At 37.0% G+C, this 16794-nt stretch overlaps 1 protein-coding gene across 1 annotated transcript; it reads left to right on the plus strand.

Moving 5' to 3' along the window:
* Positions 1-3069: 3069 nt before the first annotated feature.
* Positions 3070-4474, plus strand: LOC100655201 (olfactory receptor 4K3-like). Its single transcript, XM_003418708.3, has one exon. It carries the CDS (start codon positions 3563-3565, stop codon positions 4472-4474), a length of 912 nt encoding a protein of 303 aa, XP_003418756.2. The 5' UTR covers positions 3070-3562.
* Positions 4475-16794: the final 12320 nt, after the last annotated feature.

Genomic DNA, 16794 nt, shown 5'->3' on the forward strand with positions numbered 1-16794 from the left:
GGTTCTTTGGAAAAGCCACAAACATTTTTTTTTATATATATATATACATATATAGGTAAAAAAAAAAAAAAAAAATAGAGAACATTAAAATCACTAGAGTCAGAAATGAAAATGAGGATTTCACTATCAATCTTATATAAACAGAAAGGATTATAAGGGGATATTATGATTTTTTTTTTCCTAAATTTGAATCATTTTTGTTTGCTTCTGCTTTGAGTCATTTGAGTTTACAAATACATACTCTTGGAATCTGGAGATTTACATTTCCAACCTAGGATATGCTAGAAAATTAATTTTTATAGTATTTCAATATGGCTATTAATACGAATTGTTTTAGTAATTACTACTTGTCTTTTGGAGCCCTTGTGGTGTAGTGGTTAAGAGCTTGGCTGCTAACCAAAAAGTCAGCAGTTTGAATTCATCAACAGGTCCTTGGAAACCCTCTGGGGCAGTTCAACTCTTTCCCGTAAAGTTGCTATGAGTTGGAAACTGACTCCACGGCAATGAATATTTGTCTTTTGTAAGTCAATATTTTAGGCAAGACATGAGGTGAGGAAGCAGGCATAGACTTTGTACTTTGCTGTAACCCACCTCATCCAGGCTCTGTTTCTTTTCTCCCTGACGTGATTATTGCATGCAAAAGAAAATATTCAATAAATTCTTGTGGACTTACCTAAAGAAGAAAGGGGAAGAAACCCACCTACATCTGGCATTTGTTAATTCAGTTCTTAAATTTAGCCCTGGAATCTGATAGCACTGCTGAATTTGAAAAAACATCAATGCCACCTTCAGCTGTATACAATAGTGAGGGTAATCCAAACTCAATTAAAAGAAATTTTAAAATAACAAGAGCACTCATTATTTACAGATGCATAGAACATAATTCATATTAAAAAATTGGTTATTCATACTTCTTATGTTAACTAGCTTCATAGGACATTTTTCCTCGGAGTTTTATTATTTCTCCTTGATTCATTGAAAGCATATTCCTTCCCAATCAAACCAAATTCTTCTTTAAACGAACATTCTTTCCAGAAATTAATTCTAGAAGGCTCTTTACTTATTAGCTGTGTTGCATTGGGCCTTTGAATTTTGACTCTTTTTGTTTTGTTTTGTTTTTTCACCTGTAAAATTATTCTAATTGTTATCATGAGTACGAAATAGTGATTAAAGAGTGTTTAGCATAGCACCAGGCTATACGAAAAAAAAAAAAAAAAAAAAACTATCTAGCTGTTTCCTAACCTTGATAGAGGGCTACGAACTTTACAAAAACCCGGTGCTGTCGAGTCGATTCCAATTCACAGAAACCCTATAGGACAGAGTAGAACTGCCCCATAGAGTTTCCAAGAAGAGCCTGGCAGATTTGAACTGCTGACCCTTTGGCTAGCAGCCATAGCACTTTACCACTACACCACCAGGGTTTCCAGGAAATAAAAATACTTCTGGAGATAATTGAACCACTGTGTCTAAGTCCTTGTGATCCAGAAATTGGAGAAAAGCAAACAAACAAACAAAAAAAACACCTTGTATGAAAGAAAAAGAGAAGAAGGGGAACAAGAAAGAAAAAGAATAAAAATCTATTTCCCGGATTGAGAGGATTTTAGATGCTTTAAAAGATTTTGTTTAAATAGCAAATATCAGAAGTTTAAAAACACAGTTCATAGTTTTTATAATATGTTGGTAAGAAATCTAGTTAGTTTGTATATGTCATTTATTCTGATATCTCAAAAGAAAGTCTTCTTCCAGTTGTTCAAGGAACCAATGTATTTCAACAATCAGGGCATCTCAGGCAGATGAGACTGAGTGGAAATAGCTTCCAGTGAAGATACTGGATATGCTAATTCTGAAAATGTGTGTTCAGATTCTTGGGTCTCAAGGGCCTTCTCATTTGTAACACAAAATTCTTTTTTCAAGGAACTTACTGGATAAATCCTCTCCAGAATTTACCAGAGAATTTTGTTCATTTTAATGCATGCAGAGTTTTCTAAATTTTAGTTTCCATGAAGTCATGTACCTTGCTTTGAACCAGAACTTTAATACCACATGATGTATTCTATGCCCGTAGGCCCTGGTGACAGAATGGTTAAGCACTTGGCTGCTAACTGGAAGGTTGATGCTTCAAACCCACCAGCGGCTTCCCAGGAAAAAAGACCTAGCAATCTGCCCCCATAAATATTTAAGACTACAAAACCTTTTGGGACAGTTCCATTCTGTCCTACAGGATCACTATGAGTCAAAATCGACTTGATGGCACACAACTACAACTTATATTCGGCAGAAAAGAGTTCCCAACACATTTTAGAGAGTTCTGCACGAAAGTCTAAACTTCAGGATTTCCTAAGTGTGAAGTACACCTCAGGGTTTTTAAGTAAATTATTGCAAGTTAATTCTGTGATTTTGCCTATGTCTATTCTTTGCTGATTTATTTATTTTTAATGAAACAGAATTGCTTCATGATTCAAAACCCCTAAAATGACTTCAGAAAAGGTGCTGCAAATTGTTCCAGCATTTCAAATTTATGTATAGGAATTATTTTTCTACCATATAGCTGGTAAACAATAATACTGTGTCTTTTTGGAAAAAAAACAGTGTATTTCAGGTAAACAGTATTAAATAGATTACAATTCTTATTCATAAAATACCCTCTCATCATTTTTTCTTGTCCTTTGTGTTCACTTATTCATTGATTCTTTTTATTTGATGACGAAACTACACCTGTGAAAAAGTGACCCAGTACAATAACAAAAAAATTGATAAAATACATCTGCTTACATGCTCATTATTATGCTTATCCTTAGTCACCCCTCACCTGGGATTACCTACATCCTGCATCTTGCCTTCTTCATTACCTCCATAGTTTTTATCACTTATACAAAATATACTGTTATTTTCTGATTGCCCTTCATTTTATGAAAAGTTATTTAGAGTGAATTCATTTTGGACGTCTTTACTTTATTATCATATTTCCAATATTCGCCTGTATCATTTGACATAGCTATACTTCATTTTTTGTGATTCTAAATAATATTCCATTATGTGAATATACCACAGTTGATTCATAATATATTCATACATTGTCCTACCAGTGTACATGCTGAAAAATTTCTCTTCATATACATATACGAAGATTCATCTAGGGTATGTTCCTAAGGTAGAATTGCTGGGTCATAGAATGTGTAATTGTTGAACTTTATAAGGTAAGGCCAGACTGTTTTTTAAAGTTTTTATACCAGAATACACTTCCATCAGCAATGTATAAGAAATCCTCTGGATTCATATACCGTTTATTCAGAAAATCTAATTCAATGCCATTATTTTCAGATGAAGGTCGCTAGTTTGTCCAAATAGCTTGCACTCAACGGATAATCTAAAGTTTGATGGTTTAAACCTACCAGCGGTCCACAGGGGAAAAGGTCTGGTGACTGCTTCAATAAAGATTATAGGCAGGAAACTCTATGGAGCATTTCTACTCTGTCACACGTAGGGCCACCATGCCTAGGAATCAACTCAATAGCAACTAACAACTACAGTCTTCAGATGAGTTTAAAACAAGCTGGACTAAATGGAAGAAGTAAACCAGTCCGCAGTGTCTGAATTTATTATTCTGGGACTTTGTGATCCACGGGAGCTCCAGGTTTTCCTCCCAGTGATATTTTCTTCGCTTTATTTGATCACTGTTTTATGCAACATCTTTGTTGTGCTCTTAATCATTGCTGACCTCCATCTTCACTCCCCCATGTACTTTCTCTTGGCCAATCTCTCTTTCATTGACTTCTGCCTTTCCTCAGTCACTACACCTAAATTGATCACGGACTTTCTCAAGGAAAAAAAGACCATCTCCTTTGGAGGCTGCATGTGCCAGATTTTCTTTGGACATTTATTTGGAGGTAGTGAGATGGTGCTCCTTGTGTTGATGGCCTATGACCGTTATGTGGCCATCTGCAAGCCACTCCATTACTCCAGCATCATGAACAGACAAATGTACATTGGGTTAATGATGACATCATGGATCATTGGCTTTGTTCATTCAATAAGTCAACTAGCTATGATTGTAAAGCTGCCTTTCTGTGGACCTAGCGAATTGGACAGCTTTTTCTGTGATATTCCATTGGTGATCAAGCTAGCGTGCATGGATACACATATTTTGGAAGTGTTGATAAATGCAGACAATGGAATACTGACAACCATTTGCTTCATCCTGTTGCTGATCTCCCACTCTTATATTCTGTTTACTGTTTGCCATTTCTCTAAAGATGGGGCATCCAAGGCTCTCTCCACCTGCACTGCCCACATCACGGTGGTGGTGCTATTCTTTGGGCCCTGCATCTTCATCTATCTGTGGCCATTCAGCATCACCTGGGCAGACAAGTTTCTTGCTGTACTATATGTAATCATCATACCTCTCCTGAATCCAGTTATTTATACTATAAGAAACAAAGAGATTAAAAATGCCATGAAGAGACTACGGCATTAGCATATGGAATTCAGTTGGTATTTCAGGGCCTCACATTATCAGAATGTTTACTATAAGTTCCCTAATTTAGTTACACCTGTCCTGTTAATCTGAACTAGGAGGCATTCCCCAATTCACATACGGAAAACATGTGTATGTCCAAATGTATGGTTTGTGTCAATTCTATTCCATTCCACAATCAATTAGAGATGAATGAATGCAAAATGATTTCCTGTCTAGGAAGTTTAGCCAGTCTTCAAAATTATGATTTGGGTTGTGCTAAAAAATGATTTGAAATAAATAACAATATTCATGATACTGTTGCTATAGCAACCACCACATTTGAAATATTTTATCACTATAAGGATTTCTTTGAGCTAAGCATATCACATACATCATCTCTTTTATTTTTTTAATAAGCCAATGAATTGAAAATTTCTATTTTACTTATATAAATGGATGAATTTGTCTTTAAATTTTTCAGCATTCTAGCTAACTTGTCTAAAGAGACAGTTGTAGATTGTTAAGCATTATCCAATCTGTACAGAAAATAAATGAAAGATAAGCATAATCTGGAAAGACAGTTGTTATCCGTAAATTGGTGTTCGGTCATTTGTGAAGTAGGATAGTTTTCTTTAGAAGATAAACTTTTAAAAACAAAAATGGATGCACAAACAACTTTAGACAGTTTCCTTCTCTTTCCACCAGAAAATGGGCAATTCGTGTCATTATACCTGAAAAAAGCAGGACAGGAAGTGTTATGAAGGTAAGGCAGATAGTCTAATTCTAAAAGAATAAAATGCTCATTAATTCACTGTTGTGCTCGGATAAACAGCAAGCACTAGATTATGTGGAAACTTTATGATATTTTTTCTTTATTACACATAACAAAATATTCTCTTTCTTAGAAATTTACCATACTCTATGCCTCAAAAGGAGTCCCTGGATAGTGTAAATGGTTAAGCGCTTGGCGATAATCAAAATGTTGTTGGTACGAATTCTCCCAGAGGAGCCTGGGTAAAGCGCTGGTGATCTATTTCCAAATGATCACAGCCATTGAAAACCCTATGGAGGACAGTTTTTCTCTGACACACGTGCGGTTGCTATGATTCAGAATTGAATCAACAACTTTTTTTTATGTCTCGAAATTTTTTTAAATGTATAGTGCCTTATCTGAAAACTAGAGAGCCAAATTTGCTTCAAATTTCACATGATTTAAAAAAGATAACAGGGTATGTGTGTTTTGTAATGCTTCCAATAGAGACTGAGGCATAAGCTCTTAATTAAAATAGTTACTATTCCTGCAGTAAAACATATAACTATTCACACCTGAAGGCAATAAATAACCACAAATAGCTTCCCATCAGTTCACGTCAGGTTAGGTTGTGCAACCATATTAAGTTACAAACACAAATAAAAATGTTTTACTTTTTCAGGGCCATTTGAATTTTAGAACTGTGGGAATCTACAGCACTAAATTAAACGTTCACTGCAGCATGTGAAGAAACATATTTCAGCTTTAGGACGTAGCTGTTTGTAGGTCTCCCGTAGCTGAGACTAGGATGTGCTCTCTGCCCTGTGTGGGCTTTAGGATGTTAAGTGGCCTGCACGACCCTACAGTAACGTATTCTCTGGGCCACACACAAAAAAAGTGTTGAAGAAAGCTGAACTACTACATCTTTGCAATATCTGAATTTCTGTTACTGCCATAAACCCAGGACTGCTACTACTTTCTAGAATTAGGATTCCAATACTTATAACAACGGAAGTTATTGTGTTCATGACATTAGTGAAACAACAGATCTACCCACTGTGAACACATGAGTATGAAGGTCTCACGGGAACTCAAGTAAGAACAGTCTGAGCAAAGATTCAGAGCGTCAGCTCGTTGGATATTCACACCCATCAGTCAAGTAAGGCTGGAAATCTCAAAATATGGAATTAATAATTCACAGATCATCTAGGCCAGTGGTTTCCAGACTTTTTGGATTCAGGGACCCTTTACACTCTTAGAAATGAATGAGGACACCAAAGATCTTCTGTTTACGTTGGTTATACCTATCAATATCTATAAATTTAGAAATTAAAATAAATTTATAATACTTGTTCGTCAACTCATTTAAAAATACAATCATAAATGTATTGCATGTAAACACAAAAAGTATCATTTAAAAAAAAATAACTATATTTTCCAAAGGAAAATAAAGAATGCAGTGAGAAGAATGACATTGTTTTACAGTTTTGTGATTTTCTTTACCATATGGCTTGAGCTCTCTTATCTGCCTCTACATTCAATCTGCTAAATGTTGCTCTGATGGAAGCATATGAAGACCTGGCTTACAGTTATGCAGGTAGATAAAAAAGAAATATTTTGATTTTGGCACAAAAGCAATGGTAAATAAAACTGCAGGTGTGCTTTAGCACAAACCAAGGCAATGTAGGATCAAGCTGTACTAGCTTTCAAGGTATGCTGTGTCACCACACACTCACAGTAAAACAACACAACAAACTTTTAAAAAAATCATTTGTACAAATATTATGACACCAACACATATTCTTGCAGTTATTGCCATTGTGATTTTTGTCTTAAACAGTTAATATTATTTTACATTTATTATTTCTGGTGATTTAATTCCCTCCTTATACTGCTTACTGGAATACAAATTTTTTTAATCCCATTAAATTTCCCTTGGATTTCATCTAGTAACAATTCTCTCAGTTATTGTTTATCTGAAAATGTCTTTATTTTTATATTTGAATGACATTGTCTTTCTATATATAATTTTTGGTGATGAATTTTTCTCTACATTTTATAATGTTATTCCATTGTCTTCTGGTGTTCACATTTTCTGTTGAATAGTCATCAATCACATAGTTGTTTCTTTGATGAAGAGATAATGTTTCTTTTTTGTGGCTGCTTTTTTTAATGCATATACGCTTTGTCTTTGGTTTTCATAAAAATGAACTATGTGTCTATGGTGTGATTTACTTTGCATTTGCCATTTTAATGTTCACAGCACTTCTTGAATCTGTAGATTGATGCTTTTGATAACTTTTGGAAAATCCTCAACCACTATTCTTCAAATATTACTTCTCGTTCTCCTCCTCCTTTCATTCTAGGGTTATTTACCCATGTGTTACAGCATTTCATTTTTCCTACCTGCCTTTTAGATATTCCATTCTGCTTCCTTTTACATTTCTTTTATATCTCTGTGTTTCAGTTAGCATAATTACTATTCACCAGTCTTTTGTATCCACTGATTCTTTCTTCCTGTTGTGCCAAGTCTGCTTTTAAGCCTAGCCTACATTTATAATTTCATATTTTTAGTTCCAAAATGTCACTTAGTTGTTTTTTAGACATTCCACTTTTCTGATGAAATTCTTCATCTTTTCATCCATTACTTAAACTTTTCTTCTGAATATCTTTTTTTTAATTAATTTTTATTAAGCTTCAAGTGAACATTTACAAATCCAATCAGTCTGTCACACGTAAGTTTACATACATCTTACTCCCTTCTCCCACTTGCTCTCCCCCTATTGAGTCAGCCCTTTCAGTCTCTCGTTTTGTGACAATTTTGCCAGCTTCCCTCTCTCTCTATCTTCCCATCCCCCCTCCAGACAAGGGTTGCCAACACACTCTCAAGTGTCCAACTGATTTAATTAGCTCACTCTTCATCAGCATCTCTCTCCCCTCCGCTGACCAGTCCCTTTCATGTCTGATGAGTTGTCTTCGAGGATGGTTCCTGTCCTGTGCCAACAGAAGGTCTGGGGAGCATTGCCACCGGGATTCCTCCAGTCGCAGTCAGACCATTAAGTATGGTCTTTTTTTGAGAATTTGGGGTCTGTATCCCACTGATCTCCTGCTCCCTCAGGAGTACTCTGTTGTGCTCCCTGTCAGGGCAGTCATCGATTGTGGCCGGGCATCAACTGGTTCTTCTGGTCTCAGGATGATGTAGGTCTCTGGTTCATGTGGCCCTTTCTGTCTCTTGGGCTCTTAGTTGTCGTGTGACCTTGGTGTTCTTCATTTTCCTTTGCTCCAGGTGGGTTGAGACCAATTGATGCATCTTAGATGGCCGCTTATTAGCATTTAAGACCCCAGACACCACATTTCAAAGTGGGATGCAGAATGTTTTCATAATAGAATTATTTTGCCAATTGACTTAGAAGTCCCCTCAAACCATGTTCCCCAGACCCCTGCCCCTGCTCCGCTGACCTTTGAAGTATTTATTTTATCCTGGAAACTTCTTTGCTTTTGGTCCAGTCCAATTGAGCTGACCTTCCATGTATTGAGTGTTGTCTTTCCCTTCACCCAAAGCAGTTCTTATCTACTGATTAATCAATAAAAAACCCTCTCCCTCCCTCCCTCACTCCCCCCTTCGTAACCACAAAAGTATGTGTTCTTCTCAGTTTATACTATTTCTCAAGATCTTATAATAGTGGTCTTATACAATATTTGTCCTTTTGCCTCTGACTCATTTCGCTCAGCATAATGCCTTCCAGGTTCCTCCATGTTATGAAATGTTTCACAGATTCGTCACTGTTCTTTATCGATGCATAGTATTCCATTGTGTGAATATACCACAATTTATTTACCCATTCATCCGTTGACGGACACCTTGGTTGCTTCCAGCTTTTTGCTATTGTAAACAGAGCTGCAATAAACATGGGTGTGCATATATCTGTTTGTGTGAAGGCTCTTGTATCTCTAGGGTATATTCCGAGGAGTGGGATTTCTGGGTTGTATGGTAGTTCTATTTCTAACTGTTTAAGATAACGCCAGATAGATTTCCAAAGTGGTTGTACCATTTTACATTCCCACCAGCAGCAGTGTATAAGAGTTCCAATCTCTCCGCAGCCTCTCCAACATTTATTATTTTGTGTTTTTTGGATTAATGCCAGCCTAGTTGGTGTGAGATGGAATCTCATCGTAGTTTTAATTTGCATTTCTCTAATGGCTAATGATCGAGAGCATTTTCTTATGTATCTGTTGGCTGCCTGAATATCTTCTTTAGTGAAATGTGTGTTCATATCCTTTGCCCACTTCCTGATTGGGTTGTTTGTCTTTTTGTGGTTGAGTTTTGACAGAATCATGTAGATTTTAGGGATCAGGCGCTGGTCTGAGATGTCATAGCTGAAAATTCTTTCCCAGTCTGTAGGTGGTCTTTTTACTCTTTTGGTGAAGTGTTTAGATGAGCATAGGTGTTTGATTTTTAGGAGCTCCCAGTTATCGGGTTTCTCTTCATCATTTTTGGTAATGTTTTGTATTCTGTTTATGCCTTGTATTAGGGCTCCTAGGATTGTCCCTATTTTTTCTTCCATGATCTTTACCGTTTTAGTCTTTATGTTTAGGTCTTTGATCCACTTGGAGTTAGTTTTTGTGCATGGTGTGAGGTATGGGTCCTGTTTCATTCTTTTGCAAATGGATATCCAGTTATGCCAGCACCATTTGATAAAAGGACTATCTTTTCCCCAGTTAACTGACACTGGTCCTTTGTCAAATATCAGCTGCTCATACATGGATGGATTTATATCTGGGTTCTCAATTCTGTTCCATTGGTCTATGTGCCTGTTATTGTACCAGTACCAGGCTGTTTTGACTACTGTGGCTGTATAATAGGTTCTGAAATCAGGTAGAGTGAGGCCTCCCACTTTCTTCTTCTTTTTCAGTAGTGCTTTGCTTATCCGGGGCTTCTTTCCCTTCCATATGAAATTGGTGATTTGTTTCTCTATCCCCTTAAAATATGACATTGGAATTTGGATCGGAAGTGCGTTATATGTATAGATGGCTTTTGGTAGAATAGACTTTTTTACTATGTTAAGTCTTCCTATCCATGAGCAAGGTATGTTTTTCCACTTAAGTATGTCCTTTTTAATTTCTTGTAGTAGAGCTTTGTAATTTTCTTTGTATAGGTCTTTTACATCCTTGGTAAGATTTATTCCTAAGTATTTTATCTTCTTGGGTGCTACTGTGAATGGTATTGATTTGGTTATTTCCTCTTCCATGTTCTTTTTGTTGATGTAGAGGAATCCAAGTGATTTTTGTATGTTTATTTTATAACCTGAGTCTCTGCCAAACTCTTCTATTAGTTTCAGTAGTTTTCTGGAGGATTCCTTAGGGTTTTCCATGTATAAGATCATGTCATCTGCAAATAGTGATAACTTTACCTCCTCCTTGCCAATCCGGATACCCTTTATTTCTTTGTCTAGCCTAATTGCCCTGGCTAGGACTTCAAGTACCATGTTGAATAAGAGCGGTGATACAGGGCATCCTTGTCTGGTACCCGTTCTCAAGGGAAATGCTTTCAGGTTCTCTCCATTTAGAGTGATATTGGCTTTTGGTTTTGCATAGATGCCCTTTATTATGTTGAGGAATTTTCCTTCAATTCCTATTTTGGTAAGAGTTTTTATCATAAATGGGTGTTGAACTTTGTCAAATGCTTTTTCTGCATCAATTGATAAGATCATGTGGTTTTTAACTTTTGTTTTATTTATGTGATGGATTACATTAATGGTTTTTCTGATATTAAACCAGCCTTGCATACCTGGTATAAATCCCACTTGATCAGGGTGAATTATTTTTTTGATGTGTTGTTGGATTCTATTGGCTAGCATTTTGTTGAGGGTTTTTGCATCTATGTTCATGAGGGATATAGGTCTATAATTTTCTTTTTTTGTAATGTCTTTACCTGGTTTTGGTATCAGGGAGATGGTAGCTTCATAGAATGAGTTGGGTAGTATTCCGTCTTTTTCTATGCTTTGAAATACCTTCAGTAGTAGTGGTGTTAAGTCTTCTCTGAAAGTTTGATAGAACTCTGCAGTGAAGCCGTCCAGGCCAGGGCTTTTTTTTGTTGAAAGTTTTTTGATTACCGTTTCAATCTCTTTTTTTGTTATGGGTCTATTTAGTTGTTCTACTTCTGAATGTGTTAGTTTAGGTAGGTAGTGTTTTTCCAAGAATTCATCCATTTCTTCTAGGTTTTCAAATTTGTTAGAGTACAATTTTTAGTAGTAATCTGAAATGATTCTTTTAATTTCATTTGGTTCTGTTGTGATGTGGTCCTTCTCATTTCTTATTCGGGTTATTTGTTTCCTTTCCTGTATTTCTTTAGTCAGTCTAGCCAATGGTTTATCAATTTTGTTAATTTTTTCAAAGAACCAGCTTTTGGCTTTGTTAATTCTTTCGATTGTTTTTCTGTTCTCTGATTCATTTAATTCAGCTCTAATTTTTATTATTTGTTTTCTTCTGGTGCCTGATGGGTTCTTTTGTTGCTCACTTTCTATTTGTTCAAGTTGTAGGGACAGTTCTCTGATTTTGGCTCTTTCTTCTTTTTGTATGTGTGCATTTATCATTATAAATTGGCCTCTGAGCACTGCTTTTGCTGTGTCCCAGAGGTTTTGATAGGAAGTATTTTCATTCTCGTTGCTTTCTAAGAATTTCCTTATTCCCTCCTTGATGTCTTCTATAACCCAGTCTTTTTTCAGGAGGGTATTGTTCATTTTCCAAGTATTTGATTTCTTTTCCCTAGTTTTTCTGTTATTGATTTCTAGTGTCATTGCCTTGTGGTCTGAGAAGATGCTTTGTAATATTTCGGTGTTTTGGACTCTGCAAAGGTTTGTTTTATGACCTAATATGTGGTCTATTCTAGAGAATGTTCCATGTGCGCTAGAAAAAAAAGTATACTTTGCAGCAGTTGGGTGGAGAGTTCTGTATAAGTCAATGAGGTCAAGTTGGTTGATTGTTGTAAGTAGGTCTTCCGTGTCTCTGTTGAGCTTCTTACTGGATGTCCTGTCCTTCTCCGAAAGTGGTGTGTTGAAGTCTCCTACTATAATTGTGGAGGTGTCTATCTCACTTTTCAGTTCTGTTAAAATTTGATTTATGTATCTTGCAGCCCTGTCATTGGGTGCATAAATATTTAATATGGTTATATCTTCCTGATCAATTGTCCCTTTTATCATTATGTAGTGTCCTTGTTTATCCTTTGTGGTGGATTTAAGTTTAAAGTCTATTTTGTCAGAAATTAATATTGCTACTCCTCTTCTTTTTTGCTTATTGTTTGCTTGATATATTTTTTTCCATCCTTTGACTTTTAGTTTGTTTGTGTCTCTAAGTCTAAGGTGTGTCTCTTGTAGGCAGCATATAGATGGATCGTGTTTCTTTACCCAGTCCATGACTCTCTGTCTCTTTATTGGTGCATTTAGTCCATTTACATACAGGGTAATTATAGATAAATAAGTTTTTAGTGCTGTCATTTTGATGCCTTTTCATGTGTGTTGTTGGCCATTTCATTCTTCCACATACTTTTTTGTGCTGAGACGTTTTTCTTAGTAAATTGTGAGATCCTCATTTTCATAGTGTTTGACTTTATGTTAGCTGAGTCGTTACGTTTTTCTTGGCTTTTATCCTGAGTTATGGAGTTGATATTCCTTTTTGTGGTTACCTTATTATTCACCCCTATTTTTCTAAGTAAAAACCTAACTTGTATCGTTCTATATCGCCTTGTATCAGTCTCCATCTGGCAGTTCAATGCCTCCTGTATTTAGTCCCTCTTTTTGATTATTGTGATCTTTTACCTATTGACTTCCATGATTCCGTTATGTGTATTATTTATTTATTTATTTATTTTTTAAAATTAATCTTAATTTGTTTGTTTTTGTGATTTCCCTATTTGAGTTGATATCAGGACGTTCTGTTTTGTGACCTTGTATTGTGCTGGTACCTGATATTATTGGTTTTCTGACCAATCTCCTTTAGCATTTCTTGTAGCTTTGGTTTGGTTTTTGCAAATTCTCTAAACTTGTGTTTATCTGTAAATATCTTAATTTCTCCTTCATATTTCAGAGAGAGTTTTGCTGGATATATGATCCTTGGCTGGCAGTTTTTCTCCTTCGGTGCTCTGTATATGTCATCCCATTCCCTTCTTGCCTGCATGGTTTCTGCTGAGTAGTCTGAACTTATTCTTATTGATTCTCCCTTGAAGGAAACCTTTCTTTTCTCCCTGGCTGCTTTTAAAATTTTCTGTTTATCTTTGGTTTTGGTGAGTTTGATGATAATATGTCTTGGTGTTTTTCTTTTTGGATCAATCTTAAATGGGGTTCGATGAGCATCTTGGATAGATATCCTTTCGTCTTTCATGATGTCAGGGAAGTTTTGTGTCAGGAGTTCTTCAACTATTTTCTCTGTGTTTTCTGTCCCCCCTCCCTGTTCTGGGACTCCAATCACTCGCAAGTTATCCTTCGTGATAGAGTCCCACATGATTCTTAGGGTTTCTTCATTTTTTTTTAATTCTTTTATCTGATTTTTTTTCAGCTATGTTGGTGTTGATTCCCTGGTCCTCCAGATGTCCCAATCTGCATTCTAAGTACTCGAGTCTGCTCCTCTGACTTCCTATTGCGTTGTCTAATTCTGTAATTTTATTGTTAATCTTTTGAATTTCTACATGCTGTCTCTCTATGGATTCTTGCAACTTATTAATTTTTCCACTATCTTCTTGTATAATCTTTTTGAGTTCTTCAACAGTTTTATCAGTGTGTTCCTTGGCTTTTTCTGCAGTTTCCCTTATTTCGTTTGTGATGTCTTGAAGCATTCTGTAAATTAGTTTTTTATATTCTGTATCTGATAATTCCAAGATTGTATCTTCATTTGGGAAAGATTTTGGTTCTTTTGTTTGGGGGGTTGGAGAAGCTGTCATGGTCTACTTCTTTATGTGGTTTGATATGGACTGCTGTCTCCGAGCCATCACTGGGAAACTAGTTTTTCCAGAAAATCCGCTAAAAAACAAAATGCAGTCAGATCCCTATCAGAGTTCTCCCTCTGGCTCAGGCTATTTGGATGTTAATGAAGCCGCCTGGGGAGGGTGGGGGAGGGATCAGAGACCTAGGAGTATAGCACCTCAGAATATAGCCAGAGTTGCTTGTCTTGCTTGGAATGACTATTATATCTGAGATATCCACGCGGCGCATCGCCTATGTGTACTGGCTGTGTGGAGATTGCCCCCGGGGGGTCTGGCCCACTTGAGTCATGGTCAGATTCTCCGCTGTGAGCCCCACCCCCTAGGTTAAGGCTCCCCTACTGGGACGGTGCACTCCCGTCTCCAAAATCAGTCGCTGCCTCCCGGGGACTCCCCGTCCCACCAGCCGCGTTGCGTGCCGCCCCCACAAACCAGCTGGGACCCCCCCGGGGTCAATTCAGGGGGATGGAGCTGCTTCCCGCGCTCACGCCATTGCCGTGCCTGCCAAAATCCCGGGGGGGACGGCTCCCTGGCTGGGATGCTGCTCTTCCCACTCCAAGGCCTGTCGCTGCCTCCCAGGGACTTCTCCCACCGGCTGCGCTGTCACGCGGTCCGCGCTAACTGGCTGGGCCCCCTCCCGGAATGAGTTCGGGGGCTAGGGCTGCCCCCCTGGGCTCTGCCCCGAATCGGGCTCCAAAGGTCACCTGACTGGTACGCTGGCTCCAGGCTCTGAAAACAATCGCTGCCTCCCCATATTTGTTCGTTCTCTGTCTCTAAATCTGTGTTTGTTGTTCAGAGTTCATAGATTGTTATGTACGTGATAGATTCACTTGTTTTTCCAAGTCTTTGTTGCAAGAGGGATCTGCGGTAGCATCCACCTAGTCTGCCATCTTGGCCCCGCCCTCCTGAATATCTTTTTAAAATGTGTAATTGTAGTTTTTAAATTTTGTCGGCTAATTTTACAATTGAATCATCTGTGGTAGGCTTCTAATATTTTCCTTTTAATTCTGAGTCACAGCTTCCTGTTTCTTACCATATCTCACAATTATATTATGTATGTTACACATTGTATATACAATATTATAGAGCTCTAATCTGATATATTCCTCCAGAAACCATTTTATCTTTTTTCTATTAGGCATATAGAGTTAAGACCAACCACCTAAATCCAATCAGGTGCTGAGCTGACTTGATTCTGGATTGTAGATTTTGTAAGGCTCAATCCACTCTGGTCTGTTCCCGCTTTTTAATTATATTTCTTCCAGGTTATAACTGTGACTCTGATGGGTCTCTTTCTCCTCAGCCTGTGTTATTCCTGGAGATTCAATTTTGTCCTTTAGAATGTCTAAGTTTACAACTGTAGCCTTCTTCCATTTCCCCCAGGTTCAAAAGCCCAACAAATACCTCAAGCAGAAAACTGGCCATGTTTTTATTCTTTTTAATTTAATACAGCTATTATTTTTTTTAATATGAATAGAGTTGTTAAGCAAAAAAAAAAAGGTCATGAAAAGAAAAAATGTATAAAATATCACTGAATGTATAATGCAGAAATAATTTTGGATCACAGATATTCAGGTTCGAGTGTACTCCCAAATTTAACAGGGAATTTGGCTCAATTTTCTATTTATCAAAGGAAAATATAAATTACATCAGTTTCACAATTGATGATGTATTATCATATATATCAACCATATAATAAAATCTTGGAACCCAAGTCTTGAACAAAAGAAGCGCTATACAAGTTACATAAGAAAATACGTCAGCAAATAATGTAGGTAGTGTAGTTGTTGAATAATAATAATACCAGCCATGAAATGATAAGATGAACATCTATTTGAACCCAGGGTCAAAAAATATTCATTGACTGAGTCATAAAAATTAAGTCAAAATTTGAAAAATTGTGAAACTTACAATTTAAAAAATACATATAGATGTAATGTAGATATAGATATATGTAGATGTTGGTATAGACATGAACCTAGTCTAGATGAACTGGATAGAGAGCTTGAGTCAATTGGAATTGACAAGCAAGAGTGAGAACAGAAGTCACAGGCCAAATCACTGATACATATGATCGCCAAGGCTTTCCCTCTTGTATCCTCTCCTACCATATGTCAATCACCCCTTATTACACTTTCCTATCCACCTTCTGTTTACACCCTGTGACGGTTAAGGTTGTATGTCAACTTAGCTGGGCCATGACTTTCAATGGTTTGGATGTTATGACGTATTTTGGCAATTATGTAATGATGTAATCATCTCCATGATGAGATCTGATATAATGCAATCACTTCCCTGACGAGATCTGCTATGGACAGCCAATAAGTTGGGGTTGTGGTCTGCATCCAATATATATGGACATTCTGGCAAAGTACATCTGACCTCTCGTTCTTGGGACTTGAGAGAGCAGCCTACCACCTATACATTAAAAAAAAAAAAAAAAAAAAAAAATACTGCCATTGAGTAGGACAGAGCAAAACTGCAATATAGCGTTTCCAAGAAGCAGCTGGTTGATTCAAACTGCTGACCTTTTGGTTAGCAGCCATAGCTCTTAACCACAGTGCCACCAGAGTTCCTGCTCAGCCTAAGACATTTGGTACTGAAAGTGGTTCAAGA

Source organism: Loxodonta africana, chromosome 10 (genome assembly GCF_030014295.1).
Source record: "Loxodonta africana isolate mLoxAfr1 chromosome 10, mLoxAfr1.hap2, whole genome shotgun sequence".
Taxonomy (NCBI): Eukaryota; Metazoa; Chordata; class Mammalia; order Proboscidea; family Elephantidae; genus Loxodonta; species Loxodonta africana.

Excerpts from the sequence above, each read along its gene's own strand:
- LOC100655201 (XM_003418708.3), top strand. The coding sequence starts at position 3,563 with ATGGAAGAAGTAAACCAGTCCGCAGTGTCTGAATTTATTATTCTGGGA.